Source organism: Rousettus aegyptiacus, unplaced genomic scaffold (assembly GCF_014176215.1).
Source record: "Rousettus aegyptiacus isolate mRouAeg1 unplaced genomic scaffold, mRouAeg1.p scaffold_m13_p_2, whole genome shotgun sequence".
Taxonomy (NCBI): domain Eukaryota; kingdom Metazoa; phylum Chordata; class Mammalia; order Chiroptera; family Pteropodidae; genus Rousettus; species Rousettus aegyptiacus.
Genome location: NW_023416295.1, coordinates 168874665 through 168898146, shown reverse-complemented (window position 1 = coordinate 168898146; position 23482 = coordinate 168874665). Strand labels below are relative to the sequence as shown.

General features: G+C 50.1%; 1 protein-coding gene, 1 long non-coding RNA gene and 1 pseudogene across 3 annotated transcripts in view; 2 read left to right on the top strand and 1 right to left on the bottom strand.

Moving 5' to 3' along the window:
• The window catches only part of CACNG2 (calcium voltage-gated channel auxiliary subunit gamma 2), a 99902-nt gene extending 96709 nt beyond the window's left edge, over nt 1-3193 (top strand). Inside the window, exons 3-4 of the mRNA XM_016161710.2 lie at nt 1380-1520; nt 2521-3193. Of these exons, the coding sequence (XP_016017196.1) occupies nt 1380-1520; nt 2521-3056 (677 nt within the window). The 3' untranslated portion in view covers nt 3057-3193. The remainder of the gene's footprint in view (nt 1-1379; nt 1521-2520) is intronic.
• LOC107519241 overlaps nt 1-23482 on the bottom strand; it is a 145742-nt gene that overhangs the window by 117309 nt on the left and 4951 nt on the right. For both annotated transcript variants that reach the window (XR_004955846.1, XR_004955845.1), the window contains exons 2-3: nt 20928-22265; nt 11414-11544 (exon numbers count right to left, since the gene is read on the bottom strand). This is a non-coding gene — a long non-coding RNA (uncharacterized LOC107519241). The remainder of the gene's footprint in view (nt 1-11413; nt 11545-20927; nt 22266-23482) is intronic.
• On the top strand, nt 19574-19692 carry LOC118614276 (annotated as a pseudogene).

Here is a 23482-nt window from a genome sequence, read left to right as displayed (position 1 = left end):
AGAGAGACATGGACCAGGCCTGTTTGTGCACTCTATTTGTCTTCCGTGCCCAGCCTGTAACCTGGCACAGAGACCGGCATGCCATCTGTATTTATTCACTGGACTCCCCATTGTCAAGGGCAATGCATCTCTCTGTACCAGACTATGCAGGATTTCCCCCATTAAAGTGCATAATGCTCTCAAGCAGGGGTGGCCAAACTGCAACGGGCAGGCCAAATTTGGCACACCAACTGTTTTCATAAATAAAGTTTTATTAGAATACGATCACACTCATTTGTTCACATATTTTCTATGGCTGTTTTCATGCTACCATGGCAAAGTTGAGTAATTGTAACAGAGATCGTATGGCCAGCGAAAGCCAGAAACGCTTATTATCTGCCTCTTTACAGAAAAAGGTATTTGTAATCTCCTGGAAGCCAAGGCCCATGGTCTCATGGGGTTGGTATGAGGGTTAAATGGGTCAATCCATGGAAGGCATTTAGAACAAGGTCGGGCACATAGGAAGAACTCCGTAAGTATTAGTAGATAATCTGTAATTCCATATACTTACTCACAGGTCAATAAATATTTGCCTATTGAACAAATCAGGTAGAATCTGCTTCTTGTGACAGATTTTAGTGCTAAGAGCACACCAGCTTCAGTGGGAAGTAGGGCCAATTCATGGGGAAATTATGTCTAAAGCAGGAGAGACACGAGAAATAATAAAAATTGCTATCCTTTACTGTACTCAGAGGAAATTGAGGCACAGAGAGGTAAGATAATTTACCCAAACTTACGAAGCTAATAAATGCTAAAGCCAGATTCAAATTCAAATCCAGACCATGTAATTCCCTAACCACTACACCACATTGCCTTTCCATGTGCCCCAAGTCCCCCAAAGGGCAGAGGAAGGAGCTAAAAACTTTGCCTGAGAAAGTCAATGAAGGCTTCACAGACAGGAGGACTTAGAGTTGGATTTTGATAAATGAACAGAAGTTTATCATGTGAAAAAGAGCAGGAAAAACATTCTAATAAAAAAGTTTGGAATCTCAAAACTCATAATCATGCAATAACGTAACTTGGGAGCTTTTCTGTGGCTGAACAGGAGGGAACATAGACGTGAAGCTGGAGATGAGCAGGGGCCAGGTCACACAGGGCCCTAGGGGACTCGTGAGGCACTGGAGTTTGGTCCTCCAGGTGGAGATGAGCCCCTGAAGGGCTGTGAGCTGGCCAGTGGCTTGCTCCCTCTCCCTCCTCCCTAGTATTGCTAAGCAACCTCGACTCTGGTCCATCCATAAAACCCCCACTCCCGTGTGCTGCCCTCTCTCCTCCCTCCTGCATCCCGCCATCTCACGGCCATGTTTTTTCTCTCTCTCTCTTTGACCTTTCATGTTCCACAGGGGCCGTGAGGGCCTCGAGCATTTTCCCAATCCTGAGCGTGATTCTGCTTTTCATGGGTGGACTCTGCATCGCAGCCAGTGAGTTCTACAAGACTCGACACAACATCATCCTGAGTGCCGGCATCTTCTTTGTGTCTGCAGGTAATGGCCACTGAGTTGGGCAGATCAGAGCCCAGGCCTGCCTAGTGCAGAGAAGCCGAGGTTTGGGTACCCAATGGCTGGAAAGACCTGGTCCAGAGAGGAAGGGAGGAAAGGGAGGAATCTCCAGGCCATGCGACAGGTCATTTTGCAGAAAGGCAGGTTGTGCTGGGGCTCCCACCTGAACCCCCCACTGAGTCCTCCAGGATCATCCCAGACCCTCAGCCCAATGGCCCGTCCTCCCCCTATTTCTTAGAAAATGGCCCAAATCCCAGGTCCCCCTTACTTGCCCTCTCCTCTCACTGCCCTACACAGGTGGGGGCAGGCGGGCACCCAAAATCACATTTCTCAGTCCGGTTACATGACAAGTCACACTCGTTTCCAATGCCAGAAAAAGAACACAGGCGGTAGCATGAGCCATTTAATAAGAATGACTAATGTTTAAGTAGCACTTAACCACATCCCAGACTTTCACACGTAATCCTCTCCATGGCCCTACCGGGGCAAGCCCTGTTATCCAGAAAGGTTTTGAATCCAGGCGATCTGGCTCCAGGAGCCAGTCCTAAGCCTCTACAACACCAGCTTCGAATCCCTGCGCTGCCTTAAGCAAGCTGCTTTACCCCTCTGTGATCCATTTCCTCATTCGCAAACCCCTTGAAAAGCACTCAGCAGTGAAGGCAAGTGGTAAATGCTCAATAAACAATACCTATTATTATTATTATTATTACTCAATATGTTGTAGAATGCCTCTCCCTTCTCTCCCTTCTTCCCTATCTATTTCCATTAGCTCTTCCCTTTGTAGCTCTCTTCAAATGATAAAATATTAGGGTGATGCTTGCCAAAGTCCCTCTATACCCACCCACCCATCCGTACACGATGAAAACGCTAGACAGGGGAGAGTCCCATTCGGTTGTCCCTGTCCTTTAATCCTGCCCAGTGCCTGGCATCCTGCTTGGAAATTAACGTCCTTCTCTCTGATTCTGCCCACCCGGGTGCCCGGCAGGTCTGAGTAACATCATTGGCATCATAGTGTACATATCTGCCAATGCCGGAGATCCCTCCAAGAGCGACTCCAAAAAGAATAGTTACTCGTACGGCTGGTCCTTCTACTTCGGGGCCCTGTCCTTCATCATTGCCGAGATGGTCGGGGTGCTGGCCGTGCACATGTTTATCGACCGGCACAAACAGCTGCGGGCCACGGCCCGTGCCACGGACTACCTCCAGGCCTCCGCCATCACCCGCATCCCCAGCTACCGCTACCGCTACCAGCGCCGCAGCCGCTCCAGCTCCCGCTCCACCGAGCCCTCACACTCCAGGGACGCCTCCCCCGTGGGCCTCAAGGGCTTCAACACCCTGCCGTCCACCGAGATCTCCATGTACACCCTCAGCAGGGACCCCCTGAAGGCCGCCACCACGCCCACCGCCACCTACAACTCCGACAGGGATAACAGCTTCCTCCAAGTTCACAACTGTATCCAGAAGGAGAACAAAGACTCTCTCCACTCCAACACAGCCAACCGCCGGACCACCCCCGTATGAAGCCGCGGGGCCTCGCCAGCGCCGCCTGCCGGTCCCAGGCAGAGCCGGGAGCAGGGCGCGGCCGCGGGGTGGGCCGGGGCAAGGGGAGGGTGGGGGAAACCAAACCATCCCCGGGGTGGGGGGGGAACCTTCCAAAAGCAAAAACAAAAAAAAACAAAAAAAAAACAAACAAAAAAAGAGAAAAACATAAGTAAATCTAAAAAAAAAAAAAACGAACAAAATATAAGAGGAACAAAGAAGCCAAACAACAGGAAATGTGAAAAAAATAAATAAATGAGGGAAGGAAAAACAAACTTTAAAAAAGCAAGAGAGGATAAAAAATTAAAAATAGAAAATAAATCTAAAAGAAAATGCATGATTTCCCATGTACCATTATTTTAACATTTAATAAAAACCAATTTAAATGAAAAAATAAAAGGGAACCAAGATAACATTAAAGCAAAAAAAAAAAAAAAGGAGCAGAAAGAAAGGGGATTTCTTTCTTTGCATTTATCAGAGGTTTACGTTACTTGTTGTTTGTGGTTTCCTTTTTGTTGTTGTTTTTTATTTAACTCCAGAGAGTTACTTTTCTGTTCCCTTTAACCCCAAGTGGGCTCTGCCTCCCTGGGCGAGTGGGGGGGTGGAGACTCAGAGGCCCCGGGGCCAGGTGAGCCTCGGTCACTGCCAGGTCCCTGGAGCCTCAGGACGGGTGCCCCAGGAACGCTGGGCAAGCTCCTGGCTTGGGAGCTGGCTCCACCCAGCATTGATGGGGCAATTGAAGGCCTCCAGGTGACCCAAGAGTCCTTGGTCCCTCTTGTCCGAAAGACTCCTGGACGGGGGTGCACGTGGGGCTTGTCCAGCCCTGGGGTTCCCAGTCCTTAATGGTCCTTAACCCACTGTGATGACTTCCTAGGCCTTGAGGGAAAGGAAGGAGAGGGGATGACTGCCGGTGGCTTGCTGAGACGCCCAGAAACCCGGAATCCTCAGGGTGAGCCTCTTGGGGTCACCACCACCCCAAGCTCCTGTCCTTAGGAGCAAGAGATCCCACCCTCCGGGGGATGTAAAGCAGCTCTCCCTCCTCACCCCTCACCTCGGGGCTACCCAATGACCCTGGGGCGATGGTGGACCCCCAGACTCATAGGCTCCCAATCCCCTGGGAAGGGGGCTCACTGACCCTTTGGGGGTCCTTGGACTCGCTGAAGCCCCCTCAGGGCTCACCGGGTCCAACAATGACATTGCAAAAAGGTTTCTTTTTACAAAAGAAAACGGAAAAACAAGTGGTGATTTTTTTTTTAAATAAAAAAACCACGGACTATAAATAAATGTAAATATATAATAAGTGGATTTACTTGCAAGAAAATCAGATAGTATTTTTCTTTTAATTCTTTTCCAGCTTTAAACTGTGAAAACAAACAAAAAAAATAGGGTGGGGTGGGGGACTTAAAATTTAGCAGGGAACTTGTAAAGAGAAAACAGAAAACAAATATACAAATCCATTTAAAAAAAAAATACTGTTGCGAGAGATTAGAGCTGGGTTTAAAGCCGGAGGGAGAGAAGAAGGAGCTGCAGGGAGTTTCTGTGATGAAAGATCTCTTCCTTATACTGAGAAGGTGCTGCTACTGTGGAAGAGAGAGAGTCACGACGGAGAATCCGGTCTTCACGAAGGAGATCGCACACCCCACTCACACACACACACACACACACACACACACACACACACACAGAGTCCTGGAAGCCCAGCATTTGAATCACGCACAGGAATACACATGCCATTATAAACCATTCCATCCCTGTACACAGCCAGAGGCAGGGTTCAAAAAAGACGGACTCTTTTGTCGTTGTCCAAAGCCATGGACAGCGACAACAACTCTATGTTGGCCTTTATGCTCACGCGTGCCCTCCCACCACACACACACACACACACACACACACCATGCTTGCATGTATGAAAAGGGCACAAGTCTAGAATCTAGCTTTAAATTCTGGAATCCCTTGCTGTGTGGCCTCTCTGGGCCTCAGTTTCCCCCTGCGTGAGCATGCGGATTGACCCAGATGAGCTCTAAAGGCTCACTCTTATTCTTGGCGTCAACGACTTTAAGATCCGCCACCTGCCCAGAAGAAGATGCCAGGGACAACCAAAATAGCTGCCATCCAGCCCCCAGACACTGAGAACATTTCCAAATCATCAGTCAGCCGTTCACACAGACGGACACACGCACACGCGGGCACACACGCGCACACGCGCGCACACACACACACACGCCCCATATGCCTCCTCACTGTGCTCCCAGTCCCCTGCCCCCACATCCGACGTCAAAGCAAAAATTACACACATGTGAGCAAACGTATCCTGCCATTCAGACAGAGAAGGAAAAGGTACCAGAGGTCCCCAGAGCCACTCCTCATCTTGTGTCCCCTTTCTCTAATGCCATAACCTGGTTACGGAGAAGGAAAGGGGCTTCTTTGAGAGGAGAGATCAGCCACCGGGGCTCCCCTACTGTCTTTGGGGTCAGAGGAAAAGAGGGTCCTCTGAGGTTTGCTGGGAGCTTAAGGCTAAGGGGATAGAGACAAGAGCTTTCCAAAGTGTGGTCCCAGGGTAAGGACCAACCTCAGAAGTTAAACTTACACCACAGACTAAAGTCTGGGGCATCCCATGTTGCTCCCCTTTCTTCCCAGAGGGAAGAGCGCCAGGTCGGACTGAGAGAAACCCAACAGTTTTCCAAAGGCTGAATCTCAGCCCAGCCTGCCGGTCACTCTGCTAAAGGTGAGGCGGCTAGCTGCCCCCATCAGTGCGTCCTGGTTTGCCTCTTTCTGTCCTGGCCTGAAGTTTCCTATGCTGAGCTCTGAGGAGTTGGGGGGAGTGGCTAACAAGGCTTTTGGGGTCTGTGCACTCCTGGCTGCCCTTCCTCTCTTTTGTCTGGGAAAGGAAAGCTCTGTTCTCAGGTCAGCGGCAGCCGGAACCCTGAATTCAGCCTGAGCCACAAGGCAGAACATCTGCCAGCCCAGCCCAGAAGTGCACGGGACGCCGTGGGGCCCCAAGGCAGAGCAACGGGGGCCAATGCCAGGTGTGGGCAGGAATCACGATCTCTCCCCGCTCCCACTCCAACCCTGCCCACCACCGTGCCAGATTCCAAACCTGACAGGAGCGAGGACCAGAGAGAAGGGCGAGGCCCCAAGAAAACAGCAATTAAAAGAGGGCGCTATCCAAAGAGAAAAACTGGCCCCATTCTCGGAGTTCTGGCAGAGTGTGTGGGATGGCAACTGGCGCTGCCATCCAGGCCCTGAGGCCTGGCTCCTGGGTCCTCTTGAAGAAGGCGCTCTAGGTGTGGGTGAAACCAGCTTGGCTGAGAAAGGGCCGGGATGGGGGTGGCAAGGGCACTGCTTGCCAGGGTGGACGATTGCTCATTGTCCAGCTCAAACCAGTTCAAGAAACCAACCTCCATTTTCTTTTCTTGGTGGGTCCTTTTTTTTTTTTTCAGACTGTTAACAGAAAAAAATTTTAAAAAGCAGAAAACTAAAAAAAGAAAAAAAGAAAAAAAATCCTGGTACATGAAATAAAGATTTTTTTTATAGCTTGGTCCTCACTTCAGTGGATTTCTTTACATGCTTTCCCAACTCCCAGCATCCCATTGAAGACAATCGCAAAGCCACGGATTCTCAGAGTTGGAGAATGGGAGGCTTAGAGGCGATGCAGTAGGGTGTCTCCACTGCTCAGGTCATAAGTCCTCACACAGATGGTCCTTACTGACGCCTCTAGTGGCAGGGGGCGCACCCCTCCACAGGCAGCCCTCAGTGGGGAAATCCTTCTCAGCCTCATGAATTTCAACCCACTTTTCCTTTGAATTTGGCAACCCTGGATGAATCCCTTCGATGTTTGAAGACAATGAGAATGATGTCCTTGGGCCTTAGAATAAACCAGCCCCACTCAACAACCCCGTGGCACTCCAGGGTTTCGATTTTCCCCATGAGAGTGTATGGCCGGGAATGGACGCAGGACTCAGAGGGCTCCCTGCACGGGGGTGCTCCTGGAAGGGACTGTGGACTGGGAAACAAATGGGGAGGGTCTCGGAAGGGGCCTTGGGAAAGCAAGATGGGATGTGTCCTGGTCGGCTTGAGCTGCTCTAACAAAACACTAGAGACCAGGTGGCTTAAACCGCAGACATCTATATCTCGCAGTTCTGGAGACTGGGAAGTCCAGAATCGGGATGCCGGCAGATTTGGTTTCTTCCTGGCTTACAGACGGCTACCTGCTCTCTGTGTCTTCACAATGCAGAGAAAGAGTCCTAGTTTTCCTTTCTCTTCTTGTAAGGACACTAATCCCGTCATGGGAGCCCCACCCTCATGACTTCATTTCACCCTAATCACCTCCCAAAGATGCTACCTCCAAACACTATCACATTGGGGGTTAAGGTTTCAACATATGTATTTGAGGTGGCGGGACTGCAAAAAAGCAGTCCATAACAGGATGCTAACAGGAGGATCTGATCCTTGGCAATGAAGAAAGTCCCCATTTGAAAGCAGCTAAAGTGCCCGCCCTGCATTGTCCAGCCCCGGTCTGGTCAAACCGCCAGGGTGAGCTCTTTGAAGGAGGGCTGTACATGCCTTGCAAAATGCATTAAACTCGCTTAGTTCATTTTAGCTTAAAAAAATTGTCATACTGCATAGGATGGAAGGAAGGAAGGAATTTCAAAATCGAATCAAGATTTGAAAAGCAGACACAAAAGTACTCGTCTCTTGGCAAATTATAAAATGTTTTTTCTCCTGCGCCTACCTTCCCTTTAGAATTCCTGCCCAATTATCCTTGATGCCATGACAAACAGGATAAAGGAAAGCAGACCACTACATATTTAGAATGAAAACATGATGATACATAGCTCTGAAAGGAGACAAAAGCTTCATTGTGTCCTACCAATATCTATCATCACAAACAAAAAACACGGGTCTCATTCATGGCAGTACTAGGAGAACCCTATGGAGACCATCTACATCACTTTTAGAAACAGCCATGATAATGCACAGTGATGAGGACAGGCGAGAGCCCCAAAAGTCGTGACCCCACACCCGACACAGACAAGGGCTTCTTCATGGAGCTCTAAGAGGTTGGGTCTCTGTGAGAGAAGATGTTGTCTAAGATTCAAGGGAGAAAGCTTAGTCATTGAGCAGCTCTCCTTGGGCTCAAGGGAAACGAGATGGCATGCAGAGGAGACCTGAGGCACCTATAGAAAGGCCAGCCCCGCACCATGGGGACCCAGAAAACTCCACTCTAGAATTACCCAATGTTGCTCAATTCAGCCCGGGTTCCCAGGGGCCACTCAAGTGCCTCTTCCTCCAGGCTCCCCACTAACATTTCCAGGTCCCGGAGCGGGAATACAAATGGAGGCCCCTGAAATAGCAGGTTTGAATTTAGAATTCTTAACCTCCTCTGAATTCTGCACGAAAGTGGCCGCATGGGGCAAGCCCACGCTGGGCCCTTGGCCCTGGCTCCTAGCTTACAGCCAAGCCCCACTTCCCTTCCCACCCCCAGCTCCCCTCAGCATGTGCAGGGCCGCCCCCTCAAAGGGGGTGCCTGTCCCAGCCTGCACATCCAACTTCCAGCTACAGCTGCCAGAAACGGCCACTCCTTGGCTACCTGTTGGGCTGGGCCAACCTCAGGACAGATGGTAGCTGGTCCTGGAACCTGGCTCAGGACCCTCTGGGCAGGAATTCTAAAGTAGCAGGCACCAGAGAGAAGTCTAGAAGAGTGATGTGGGCTCAGGGTGAGCACGTCCTGTTAGCCCATGAGGAAGGGCATGGTCAGAGGCGGAGGCCTTTCTTACATGTGTCCACAGTACAGCCTCTCTCTAGCTGTTGATTGTAGATTTTAACAGCCAAGAGCTCTGACTTCCAGAGGGTCAGAAGAGGGGCCTTACATCCCAGAAGATCTATGCCTTCATAGGCCAAAAAAAAAAAAAAAAAGGTACAATTGGAGTTCAGAGAGGACAAGCAATCTGTCCAGACTTGCACAATGAACTGGCCTCGAGCAGGCTTCAGGCCCCAGCCTCACCACCCGTCACCCCTCCAACTCCCCAGCCGCCCTTTCTGATGGAGGGTAGAAGCCTTCCTTCTCTTCCACTCACGCTCCAGGCTTAGTTTCCCTCTTGCAATAGTGCTGACCTCACCGACTCCAAAAGCTCTGAGAGTGTCTGCAGGGGGTGAGGGACGGCGGCTGTCTCAGTGAGTGCCTAGACCCGCCTAACAAGAAGCATCAGTTCGGACTGGCTTCCAAGCCGATGGCTGAGAAAGCTGGCTGGTCGCCAACAGCTGCCTGCCCCACTGGTTCCCAGGCTCTGGAAAGAAACGTCTCTGGGACGGCTCGCAGACTTCTCCCAAGCCGAAGGAACCCTGTCCCGCTCGCCCTTCCTGCCACGGGCTGCCGCAGACACAAATTCAGCAGTGAGCTGGGGCCACCTCCTACGGGCTCATGAGAGCCAACCACATGCATCTCTTCTCAACTCCAAGTTCAGCGAGGCCACACTGGCACTGAACTCGGTCATGGTGGGGGTGTTTACACCACAGAAATGGGCAAATGCTACAAATTAGAGATTTTTTTTTTAATGAAGAGTTGATTGTCAGACATTTACCAGCATACCACTGCATAAACCTGTAGGTGTGCTGTGTGCACGTAGGTTCACTAACGCACACCTTCGAGAACACAGCCGTAGCCCCCCCCCAGTGCAGGTACACGTGTGTGTGTCCACATATGCATTCTTACATGCACACACACACGCACACGCACGCACACTTCTGAAATTAGATCCACTCATCCAAATATACTCATTCGGTCTGTCAGCACTGACTGACCACGTCCCCTCTACCAGGCCTTGAACTTGGTCCCAAGAGTATGGACATGACAAGGGCATGGACTATCCTGCAGGACGCCCTCAGCGGAGACAGGGTCATGAACAAGGAAACGGAGGGCTGCTGAGAAAGACGACAAAGCCACACGCACAAAGGCGCGGAGAGGACAATGCACTGACTCAGGGCGGGGACACGGAGGAGGGGGGTCCGCATGCCCGTCAGCACTCGCAGACCCATCTGTGCACTTACTACACGCACGGGTAAGCACAGGGGTGCGTCTACTATGCCACATCTATGTGGACACATGTGCCGTGCATGCATGTGCATATATGGGCGCAGCTATACGTACCCAAAACATCTGTCGGAACAAGGGGACACAGCACTAGGGCAGTGGCCCGTGTCCGTCGCCAGGCATACCCCGCCGGAGACACTAAGCCTGGCCTTCCTCTCGCCCTCTCCCCCTCACGCTCTTTCTCAGTGTCTGTCATTACCTCTCTGTCTCTCTCTCTTCCAGTCTCCCCCTCCCCCTCTCTCTTGCCCTGGCTCCCTTCCACTCCCTCTCCTGGTTTTCTCTCCCTCCTTCCTCTCCCTCCGAGTTACCAGTCTCAGGCTCACCTCACCCACGTAGTTATGCAAAGGATTCCAGAGGGAATAAGAAGTAGATGGCAAGACAAACCCAGGTACCTTCTCGGCCACTAGTGCTCAAAGCGGAGAAGGACAGGGGACCACGCTGGGCTCTCTGAGGCAGCCCTCTGCCATGAGGCAGCAAGAGCAAATCCGGCATGAGGGGGAAGAGAGTATCTCTCCCCATCCCGTCAAGGCCAGAAATCTGGGATGACCTGTCATGGCCCCTAAACTGTTCAAAATCTTATGGCCAGTGGGGGTGGAGGAACAAGACATAGGCAAGTGAAACTCAGACGTCAAGATCAGGGGGTGAGGAGGGGAACCAAGGAAAGGAGAGAGCTGAACTTGAGCTCGACTACTATTTTTCTGGCACTCCCTCACGCGAAACATTCAGTGGCTCCCCAGTGTCCTCACAGTAAAGCCTGCAATGCCCTCCCTCGTCAAGGCGCTGGTTGTCTCTCTGGCCACGGCAAACTGGGATTTACTGAGAGCCCACAATGTGCCAGGCACTGCAGATCACACATATCTGATAAGGTTGTTAGGAGGAGTAAATGGATTTAAAGCATCAGCACCGTGACTGGTCCGTCATAAACGTTACACAGCATTTTCTATACAAGTGAACACAACACTCAAGAAATGTGCCGCGGCACCAAGACGCACTCAGAGTGTGGCGGAGCTGAGTCCAGAGTCCTCGTTCGCACCCACTACTCTGTCCCGCCTCTGTCACCTACATACACAAAACCCGCAGGGTCACGGGTACATTAATGGAGGCTGCACAGGGCACGGAAGGGCAAGGAGAGGGAGGGGGCGTTCTCCCTGGCAGGGGCGAGGGGGCACGGGGCGCAAAGGCAGGGCCAGGAGAGGCTTCGCGGTCCTGAGCGAGAAAGCCCTAGAGCTGGAGCTTGGGCTGTACCCACCTCCGTCCTGGCGCTGCCCGGCCTGCCTCTCAGGAACGCTGCAGGGCCGTCCTGAGGCCTGTCACTCATTCATTCAACTCCACACGCTGTGCACATGATGCGCCGAGCCAAACAGACACGGCTCCAGTCTCCTGTTCCGGAGTGGAAAAGGGAGAATGAGCAAGTTCAGAGTCAAGTAAGTAGAGAAACACAAGTTATCACAAGTGCTGTGAAGTAAATACATTGGGGCAATAATGAAAAACAGCAACAATAACAGGGCTGGAGACCTCTCTTTTGGTTACCTAAGACTTAGCGTCTTATAACAATAATAATCGTTTTATTAACTCTCACGGCTCCATGGGCGCGGCCGGACAGTTCTTCTGCCTTACGCGATGATGACTAAGGCTGCAGGCACCCGAGGACTTGGGCGGGCTGCAGCAACCAAGCTGGCCCACTCGTGTGCCGTAGTCGGTACTGAGTGTGGGCTGGGAGCTCGGCCCGGGCTGTTGACCCGAACTCCTCATTTCTATCCCCTGCGGCCTCTCTGCGTGTCTTGGGTCTCTCACAGCATGGCAGCTGAGTTCCAAGTGGATAAAACTGAAAGCTGCCAGTTATCGGAAGGCCGAGGCTTGGAGGTGTCAGCAAGTCACTTCTGCCATATCATCGGTCAAAGCAAGTCTCAAGGCTAGTTCCAGGGGGAGGAAATGTCAAGTCCACCTCTGATGGGAGCAGTGAGGTGAGGCAGTGCTAAGGGCCGTCCTTGAAGGCTACTGCAACCCCCTTAGAGAGAGCAGTCATGGGGGGCCTCTCTGAGATGCTGACTTGGAGCTCAAATTCGAAGGGTAAAGAGAGTGAGCCAGACAAAAACAGGGAAGGGAAGGAAAGGGGAGGGGAAGGGAGGAGAAGGGAGAGGAGGAGAGAGGGGAGGGGAAGAGAAAGGAGGAGGGAGGGGAGGGAGGGGAAGAGAGGGGAAGGGAGAGAAGGAGAGAGGGAGGGGAGAAGGGAGAGAATTTGCTTCTTTTTCTTCCCTCTCTTCCCTTCTTTTTTTTTCCCCTTTTCTCTCGTTTCTCTTTTTCTTTTCTTCTTTTTTCAGGGAGGGAGGGAAGGGACGCTTCCAGACAGAGGGAACCACATGGGCAAAGCCCCTTTGCCTCAGGCAGGAAAAAATTCAGCCTGTAAGTAGATGGAAAAGATGACCGAAATGGTTATCCCTGGTGAGCAGGGGATGAGTGACACAGGATAAAGTGGAAGAGACCGGCAGAGGTCAGTCATCACGGAGCAGGCCTTTTTGATTTTATTTTATGTGCAAGAAAAGCCCCTGACTCAGATGTGACAGGTAAAATCAATCACCCCTGAGCATCCCATACAAAATGTGCCAAAGCAGAGCCAGGGTTAGACACTGTGGAGGAACAGATGTCAGTTAGGAAAGTCCCTTTCCTGAAGTTCGTAGTTTTATTTTATTATTTACTCATGATCTGTGATCTGCCCTTTTCCATTCAATTAACCTCTATTTATGCAGCTCCTTCTGTGAGCAGAACAGCTTACAGTAAAAGACACATAAATAATAAGAATATTAAAGGTAGAAAAACCAAGGCCATGGAAAGGAGAAAGAAGCAATATGACAAAAAGTACAAGATTCCTGGCAAGCAAGGCGAAAAGTGAAGCATCATAAATTCTGTAGCTTTCATTGTCAAAGTCAATACCTCGGCTGCTGTAGAGAGTAAAAAATTTTTCTTGCTTTCATTCTCTCTGGAGAAGAAAGAAAAAACGCATAAAACCGTAGTTAACAACTCAAGCCTAAAAGTACACAAGGCCAAACGACCACCCCAGACAGAAAATGAGATGGAAAGACAGCAAAGGGGCAGGTGGGCGCGCACAGGCTTCACAGGTGGAAAGGCCTGCACCCGAAGCCCGGCTTCGCCCTTCGCCTGCCATGTAACATGGGCAAGAGGTCGCCTCCCCGAGCCTCCATTGCCTCATCTGCAAAATGGGCTCCATAACACCTACCCGCACAGGTCTAGCAGCTGGGACGCTCCGAGGAGACACCGAATGCGAAAGCTCCCAGCACAGTGCCTGGACGCAGCCCGTGCTCAATGACGAGGAATAATTATCAGAGCAGGAATCTATCGAGCTTTCCCTTAGTGCCGGGCGTTAATTTAAACACTTTACATTGTAATGCTAACAGCAGCATTATGAGATAGGTCCTATGATTATCCCCATTTTATAAATGAGGAAATGAGGCACAGAGAGATTAAGATGTGTACTCAAGGCCACAAGCAGGAATACGGTAGAGTATTCCAGGCAATCTGTTGGCCCACATCTTCAGCCCCACAGGAACCTACTTCTCCATAGTGCCACAGTGTTCCCCCTGTCCCCCTCCCTCTACCTTCATCCCCCAATGCACACCCACTCAGTCTGCTGGAGTGCTCACGGCGGAAAGGGAGCCCCTCCCTCCACGGAGCCAAGATTCCAGACCCATTGGCTCACCTCGCTCTCGCCTCCTTCCCACATTTCGCCTCTCTCTTGCCTTAGCTCTGTCCTGTAGAGTTTTTGAAAATCACACTAACCCTTCTTCTACAAGACAGCCCTTTAGAGTCCATTGCTTCTGCTGAAGGGACTGGCAACAGGGTAACAGCAGCGAGACTCAAAGCTAACCATGAAGGATGAGAAGGATTTTTCCTATGGACTTCTCGACAGGAGAGACACAACTCACTTATCACTTGCTTGGTACATGGCAAGGCCTAGTAATCTTATGAATTGAATAAAGATTATTTGAATTGGACTGGACTGGACTGGATTGGATTGGATTGGATTGGATTGGATTGAATTGAACTGGGTTGAACTGAGTTGAACTGAGTTGAACGGAGTTGAGTTGGACTGAAACGCAAGGTTGAATGGATGGAAGGTAGAAGGATGGACAGATGGATGACTGGATGAGTAGACAGGTGGTTGAAGAAATGCAAAAATGAATGGATTTCTAGATGCTAAGATGAAGGATGGATGGATGGATGGATGGATGGATAGATGGACGGACAGACAGACATAGATTTGGTGACCACAGCTGGTAGGGAAATCTGGTAACTGCAAGCATAGAAGTAGGAATGTCCAAGGTATGTTTGAGTAACACTGAACATATCAGTGTGACTGAGGCAGAGGGCTCACTCCAGGGAGAAATAGGAAAACACGAAACACCCACCCGGCCCCTCCTATAGGGACAGACGGGAGCGCTGGGAGGGTGCTTACAAGTTGTGTGCTTGGTGGCTGCTGGGAAGGGAGGAGTTAACTGAAGGATGGTTCCCTGGCCAGCTGCGCCCAGGGTGACACTGACAGATTACAGCGTGTCCTCCGCACTAATAACACTGCGGCGTCCTCCGCCTGCTGCCCTGCTGCTCCCCAGCCAGCTCCGGCTCCAGCAGATCAATACCAAGAGGTGCACGCTGGAAACCCTCAGCCGATTCCCTCCGGGGCTCGGACGCGTTAACGCACAGACCCGCAGAGTAGACGGGACCTTCGGGGGCAGTTCATTCCCCGGACTGGGAGCTCCCTGGGCCAGGGACGGTGTCCCATTCATGCTGGCATGCCCTGTTCCATCACAGGGCCAAGCGAGGACAACCCTCTTCAAAAGTTTGATGAGCAAATGAATCAACCTCCTGGCCAGGGCAGGAATCCTCACAAGAATATCTCTATAGCACATGGTTTCTCCGCCTCTACTTCCATACCTCCAGCAGCAGGAGGCTCTCCACCTCCCCCAGGGAGAGAGTCTTCCTTTACTGGACAGATCTGACAATTGAAATTGTCTTCCCATCATGCTTAGTGAAATAAGTCAGACAGAGAAAGACAAATACCTAATGGTTTTGCTTTTATGTGAAATCTAAAACAAAACAAAAACAGATTCATAGAAATAGAGATCGAACTGACGGTTGCTGGAGGGGAGGTGGGGTGGGGTTGGGGACAAGTGAAAAAGGTAAAGGAGAATATAGTCAATGAGATCGTGATAAGTTTTCATGGTGACAGATAACTAGACTTAGTGTTATGGTCATACTGTAAGGCATATAAATGTCAAATCACTATACTGTACTCCTAAGACTAATATAATATTATATACCAACTTTTTTTTTTTAATTTTTAATCATCTCCCCTATTGAGTTAACTTCACCTCCTCCCTTTATTTGTCCACAAACTTCTATTTTCCAATTTCTTCCTCTTTGCTAGTCACCTCTATTCCTCTCACCCAAATCATCCAGTAACCCCGTCCTCATCTCCCAGAGTGCTGAAGTCACATGCCTGAGGGGGGAACAGAAGGGAATTCTGTAGAAGTCTGGTGGAACTCACCCAGAGCAGGTGTTCAATGGATGCGAAGTCCCTGAAAGCAGGGATGTAAGATAAGAGCAACCTCACTGGGCAACTTTTGAATTTGGTAACATAAGCATGAAAAATCCATATAAAATTAATCAATTTGCTTTAGTGAAGGTGACCATTCAAAAGCAAAACAGGAAAAAAAAAAAGTCTTGACACCATCTTACTAGTTCTATGACCTTGGACCACTTACTTAAGCATTCCGAGCCTCGGTTTACTGAGCTATAAAATGGGGGTGATAATAGTTGCAGCCTTGCAAGGTAGGTAAGAAGGCAGTGCCCAGGAAGCCCTTAGCACCATGCACGGTAAATGGTCAGTGTTCGGTAAACGAGTGGTGGTCTTTCTTCTGTTCACCTTTTCCATGAAACTCTGAGCTCCTCGACAGCAAGAACCAGTGTTCCGTTTTGGATCCCAGAGCTTAGCACAGCTCCTGGCATGACTGAAAGTCTGAAAACGTTCTCTGACATCTAAGGACACAGTTCAGCCTTCGGGACAGCCTTCAAGGCCCCTCTGGCTGCCCTGCTGTGTGTCTGGCGGCACCGCTTACCTGGCCTCGACTGCGTGAGGACCTATGATAGCTTTCGCTTCTGTGCACACACCTCTGCCCCTGACTCCCCTTCCCTCCACATTCACGCTCCTTTATTTGCCTGGTGATCTGCACACTTGTTTCATCCTTCGAGAGCCAGCAAATGTGCCCTCCCCTGTGTAACCTGCACCCCCACCCCTGGTAGACTCAGTCACCCCCCCAACACTTAGGACAGACCTCTGAGCAAGCCGGCCCTGTATTGCTCACTATTTACCCTCTGTCCTCCCCACTGCTCTAAAAGCTCCAGGAGGACCGTGGCTGTGCTTTTCATCTCTGTATCCCTAGCATTTAGCATGCAGCAGGCACTTAGGAAATGTTTGTTGAATGAACGAATGAATGAATGAATCACTGCTGACCACTCAGCCACCTGGCAGCCTTCAGAAGCCAAGTTACGGTGAGTCACTCATGCCCTGCCCAAGCCTCATGGTGAAAGCAGTGACCTCTCTCTTTGCAGTCTCTCGCACCAGCCCCAACCTGGAGGCTCGTCTCAGCCTGAGTGCACACAGACAGGCTCCCGGGCTGGCTGCGTAACTGCGGCCGGTGCGCCTTCCGGCACTGCAGCCTCGGAGAGGGCTGAGCGGCCTGCAGGGAGCCCCGGCCTCTGTTCCCCCTGCTGCAGAGGTCCGCCGAGGCCCTCTACCAGTGCTGCGCTAGCAGTGGGTACACAAGGACAAATAAGACAATCCCCGCTCTCACGGACAAAGAATAGCGTGGAGGAGACAGATGTCGTGTCCACCCCATTCGATTCACCACCTGAGATGCACCGAGGGCCTACCATGTGCCACTCTACTCTGTGCCTTTCCACAAGTCCTGTCACTTCTTTTGTGCCTCAGTTTCTTCCTCAAATGGGGTGGAAAGATCCACCTCGTCTGATAGATCAGAATACACCTGGCGAATGTAACCACATAAGCCATGTAAATCGCTCAGCCATGAAAACCTGCACCAATGTTGTCATCATTGCTGTTATTTCTATACCTTAATATAGCAATAACGAATAACCGAAGCAGCCACAGCGACTTGCACGTAGTAGGTGTTTGATTGACACTTGATGCATCGAAGTGCAGTCCAGGTGAGGGTCGTGACTTTTCATGCCTTGTGGAACAGCGCCATCCTGTGGCCATAGTTCAGAACGCAAGGACCCTCTGGTAAAGAGGCACCCGGCCTGGTGGGTAGGGGCTGCTGAGAACCCCATAGGGGTCGTTTTAGAACAAATGCAAGGAAAGTCTATCTGACTCCACAGAACAAGGAGAAATGTCTTCGCCCTCAGAGGTGGTACAGGCTCAGAGTATAAAGAGATACAACAAAGGTTTGAAGCAAGACTCCAGATTATTTATCTACAAAGGGGTCTTTGAGAGATTTGGAGTGCCCAAGGAGTGGTCCAACCTCACGTCAGGTGGTCTGGCCTGACCCTGTGGACACAGCTACTCATCCTTCATCTACAAAGACTGGAACTTCGCTCTGCCCCTCACAAGCTGTGTGACCTTGAGCAGACCGCTGCCCTTTGAGGGCTCCAGTTTTCTCATCCGTGCAATGAATGAGGTTATAACCCCTGCACTGGCCACCTGAAAGGATTATTGCAACAGTCAAATGGGAAGAAAGGCACAACTAGTTCAGAAGCAGTAAAATGCTGTACAAACATGATGGATGATTATTAGTAGCACAATACATCCAATAATAGTAATAACCGGCATTTATTGATTTTCTCACTGTTCTAAACTCTTTACCACAGGGGAATTATCTCATTTAATTCCCCTGAAACTATATAAAATAGGTACTTTCAAGATGCCCATTTTGCAGATGAGAACACTGAAGTTTAATGAACTTTTGAAATTTTGCCCAAAGACACACAACCAATAAGAAGAAAGCCAAGGTCTGAACTCAGGACAGTGGGACCCCCAAGTTGGGTAGCCTTGGACAATACTGTATCACCTCAATAGTTCCAGCCACCGAACAGGGTTTTAAAGGTGGTCCCTCATACTCAGTGGCAGGTGTCTTGAAGAAAAAATAAAACAGTGACATTTCTCTTTTTCCCAGGAAATTATGCTTCCTTCTCACCTCTATCTCAGTATCTCTTTAGACCTCAGAGCCCTTGGACTCTGCACCCAGGGTCCTGCTCACAGCCAAGGTCAGAAAATCCCAAAACATTCCCTTCATGGGTCCACGCCTGGAAAAAGGTCATGCAACCTCCCACAAAGGACTGGCAAAGGCAGATGGGGGGACAGGTTCCTTTCAAGGTCCCTGTCAAACAGATGGTACCAATATCAGGTATGAACCATTGTAATGACCCCCATGTCTAGAGTCTTCCTGGGCTTATGAGCGTCCCCCTATCCATTTTCTCAGCACTTGGCCCTCAGAATATACCTTTGATGTCAGAATCCTTAGCCCTACTTTACAGATGAGGAAACTGAGGTTCAGAAAGATAAAATAACTTATCCAAGGTCATATGCAAATAAGTGGCAGAGAGGGGACTCAAGTTTAAGATTCCAGAGTACAAATGCTCCTGACTCCAGAGGCCCCCACCTATTTCTGGTTGACAGTCCTGGTTCTAGCCCTAGTTGTGCCATCAGCTGGCTGTGTGACCTCAGACAAGCCACTGAGCCTTGGTAACTTTATGTCAAGAGATCCCTGCCAGCTCTAACTCTGTATCCTCTAGTCATGTCCTTGAGCCATAAAGATGAGGGCATCCAGCAGTATCCACAGGATTTACAGAGAAGCAGCTGTGACTTCGCTTCCCTTGGGATGTTTTTCCTGACTGCCCAAGGCTGAGTTATTATCCCTCACTGTGCTCCCATGGCACTCACAACATTACATGGTAATTTATCTATAAATATCCAGAAGGCCAGGCAGCAAACATACATGAATGTGAAGAATGTCAAATGTGATACAATTGGGAGCACTGGGGACTGTGGCAAAGTAGCATGCCCATGGCCTAGGGAGCAGCCCCTACTCAGCCCCAGCTTCTTGTCGTCATGTAGCAAAGCCAGCCCGGAGTTGCTAGATCTTAAGAGAAACCGAAACTCTGGATTTTTATGTGAAATCTGCTTTTTAAATGTAGACTTAATATTTCTTTCAGTAAGTACTGCATAGGTACTGCAGCCCCTGGATTAGCCACACCTACTTTCCCACTCGACCCCAGGCTACTCAAGAGCATTCATTACTGGGTCTCTCTCTGAACCCTGAGCAACCAGCTCAGGGACTGGATCCTCATGTGATCAGCAACTACATTTAAAATGTTGCAAGTCTATGGCCATGCTACCCTGAACAAGCCTGATCCCATCTGATTTTAGAAGCTAAGCAGGGTCAGGCCTGGTTAGTACTTGGATGGGAGACCACCTAGGAAGACCTGTAGGAATAAAAAATTTTTTAAAAATAAGGGATTGTAAGATGACGAAGTCCTTGCAATCTGTGAGGTCAACCAAGGGTTGCAAGATCTTGTCCCAGTCAAAGCCCCCACAGGCTTCTGGTGACCATGCCAGAACTTTATGTCAAGACTGGCTCGCAATAAGGGTTTACTGCTTTAAGCACTTTACACATCACCTGACTTAATTCTCGCCACTTAACACTCTATGACCCCATCCATTTTATAGGTGAGGAAGCCAAAGCTTGGTTGTGCAACTTGCCCAAGTGGTAACTAGGATTCAAGTTCGGGTGGTCTGTCTCCACAGATGTCTGCTTGCATTGCCGTGATGCCATAGTGCCCCAAGAGACCCCCTTAAATGTCACCTGCGGCCACTTGGCCCCAACAAGGCTCTCCAGGCACCTGCCAGGCATGGTTTCCAGTCCTGAGGACAGTGGGGAAAGGGGCACGTGGCACAGAGAAGAGAACAATGCATGTGCTGCAGAAAGTGCACCTGAGATTCAAGGACGGGCACCTAGCAGCCCATGACCACAGCCAGATCAAGCCAAAATCAGCATTTACTTTGTCCTCAGGACACCAAACTCCAGCTTCCAATAGAATAAAATGCATAGCGCAGAAAGAAAAAAAGCCAAGGAGAGGCCTGGGTATTGCTCATCCCATTGGAAAGTCAAGTACTCGCTAAACTAGCTAAATGGTTCCAAAGGAAATGGAAGTCTATTTTGTCTCCCGTCACCAGGGCTGCAAATCCTGATATATCTTAGGCCACAGAGAGAAGCGGATGGCTCAGCACTTGGAGAGATGCCCGCAAGAGGCAGGAAATGGGGTGGATGATTCAACAGGTACCTCTCTATTCTGAGAACTGATCCTGTGATGGGTGAGTGTACATCCAGCTGAGATAAAAAATAAATTTGAATGCCAACCATTGGAATGTACAGAAAGCCTCCCTTTCTTCCGGGGAAATTGAAGCGTCCTTTGGGGCTTTAATCCTTCCAGGTTTTCTATTTTAAAAAATTTACTGGGGCGACAAGGCTCTTGGGAGGCTGGGGTGGGCTGGTGACTCAAAGGCTTCCCTTCTGGCCGCACCCCTCCAACAGAATGATAAAGAACTGCGGTTCCACAGAGTCTGCCAGAGGCACCATGTCCCCGACCCTCAATCTTTCTCATCTGTAAAATGGGGGTAGTGATTTCCACATTGCTGAGATGGCAAAGTTTGGTACGAACCCGCAATTCCTTACCTGAACCTGGGGCTCGATGTGTTTGATAACTTAGAAGTCTTTGGATGTCATAAGGTTTTATGGTGGGTCCATCATATAGTACGTAATATGCCCAGCCAACTCTGAGCATAAACCCTTTACTTTTTCCACAGCAGAATGTATGAATAGTCATACTAAGGGAGATAAAATAAAGACTATAAATAACATCGCATTCAATTCACATCAGGTTTGCTGTCAAACGTTTGCCTCAACCTCCTGAGAAATGGTTTGGTTTTCAGAGCCAGCTTTGATTGCAGACACACGTGGGTTTCCATTCCAAATGCACCTTCACAGGTTGGCTGACCTGAGAAAGACATTGATCCTCACTGCACCTCAGTTTTCTCATCTATAAAATGGAGTGATAATCCCTATGGTAGTTCTTAGAAGGCGTGTAAGGAGATGCGGGTTACTGCTCTGGAAGGGTGCTGGCCCCAAAGAGGTGTTCCCAGAAGGAGACCCTGGTGAATCCATCACAGTTTGAGGTATATCTGCACGCAAGGCAGGGGCAGACTCCCTTTAACCAAGCTTATAAGCCTGACACACAAACAGAAGATCCATCCACTGATGGGGAGAACAGGATATACAACTGCAAGCAGGACGGGGCATTTTTGTCAGCTTAACCAGCACATGTTTCCCTGCAGTAAAGCTCTGTGAGGATTCATGGTCCCGCAGGGCTGCTTGGTGTGAGGGAGTCAGAACAAGGGACAGCATTAGTCAGAGGGAGCATTTCTCAACAGACTCTCATGAGGGAACGGACAGCCTTGCCCAGCAAATGGGGATGATGCGCCAGCCAGTGCGGCCAAGAACCGGCTCCCTGGACAATGCCGGCCTCTGGCTCTGTGACTCCCCACTTCCTGTGCTTCCATTCACTCCTCTGATCAGCTTTCCTTGGTAAACCACAATCATAATCCAGGCCTCCTCCCAATCAAACTTCCTCAGAAACTGTCTGGCATTTTCCCTAAACTCTTCAGTCACACATTTGCAGACAGACAACCAACTGGTGATGTCTAGAAAAGGACAGTTTACATCTGTGGCAGATCTGATGCTCTCCGGATGGCCACGACCACATCTCCCGTTCCCCATGCTCTTCCAAAGCCTTGCGCCTTGACTCTGGGCAAGCTTGGGACTTGCTGGTAGCTAACGGAAGGGGTGGCAGTGATGCTGTGTACCTTCTGAGGCCAGATCAAAGACGGTCATGCGGCTTTCAGCCTGTTAGCCAGAATACTTGCTCTGGAAGTCTTCGGCTCCCACGTAAGTAGTGTGTGACTGCCCTGAGGTCACCATGTTGTGAGGAAGCCTAAACTCTCCATGAGAGAGGCCCTACGGTGAAATGGAGAGAGAGATGAGGGAAGGTCTGGCCAGCCCCCAGTTGCTCCAGCTCTTTCCACATGAAACTACAATGGCATGAGAGACCCCAGGCCAGATCTGCCTGACCAAGCCCTTCCCAAACTCCTGACCCACAGAAACCGAGAGAGATAATAAAAGGATTGTTATTCTTTTAAGCTGCCAAATTTTGGAGGGACGTGTTACACAGCGACAGATGACCAGAACAGAGGCAGTTTTATCTCCCTTCTCCCTAGGGTTGCCATGCCTCCCAGTTGCACGGGACAGTCCCAGTTCACATCTTTTGTCTGGCATCATGGATAGCAACCCCTTTCCCTCCCAAAAGGCCCCCAGTGTGGATGGCAAATTATACGGTCGCCCTACATTTGGCCAAGTTCTTAGAGCACACTATAGATCCTGGCAAACGCCCTTCACCTCACAGTCTAGAATAATCAATATACATGAGATGCCTCGCGTATAGCGAGCATTCGAAAAATCAATGCTTGCTCTCTCGTCCCTTCCCCCTCTCCTAGTTCTGTTCTGTCTGGATGTTCAATAGTTCTTCCAAGAGATGGCTTACAGAGCAGACTCCGCTCCCTCACAATCTCGGAATGCCTTCTCCCAACAAACACACCACCTCAGTGAAAACAGGACGTGTCACGCAAAGGCAGCTGTAAGGCAAGCCTAGGGCTCCCCCTTTTCACCGGATTGCTGTACTAAGCCCCCCGCAATGGGGAGAATCTGGATTTTCCCCCTATTCAGAGAAATCCCACAGGGAAAGAGGAAACCTTTTGAAACTCAGGAGAGGCTCTCACCACCCTGTAAGGATGGGAGCTTTTGAGGCTACAAAGCCGCTCTCAATTCTTAGCTCCGCAGCTTACTCACTGGGCCAAGTACCCCACCACCCTGCCCTTGCTTCTCCTCACCTGCCTCAAGGCGAGGGCTGGCGCCTCTCTCAGAGAACTTTTAGAATCAGAGATGATTCTAAGCACAAGCACAATGTCTGGCATACAGTAAGCACTCAATAAATGCTATTTAACTCTTTAAGGATTGGAGGTTCCTATTAGAAAAGGCATTTGCCTTATCTGGAAAGAACAAGACAGGAGAGCATAGAGGGCTGATCAGAGAACAGCAATACTGGCGCCTCTCACTTCTAGACACGACGTGAGGGGACGTATGTGGAGGGCCTGGCACGGTCTCCCCTTTTTTGGTTT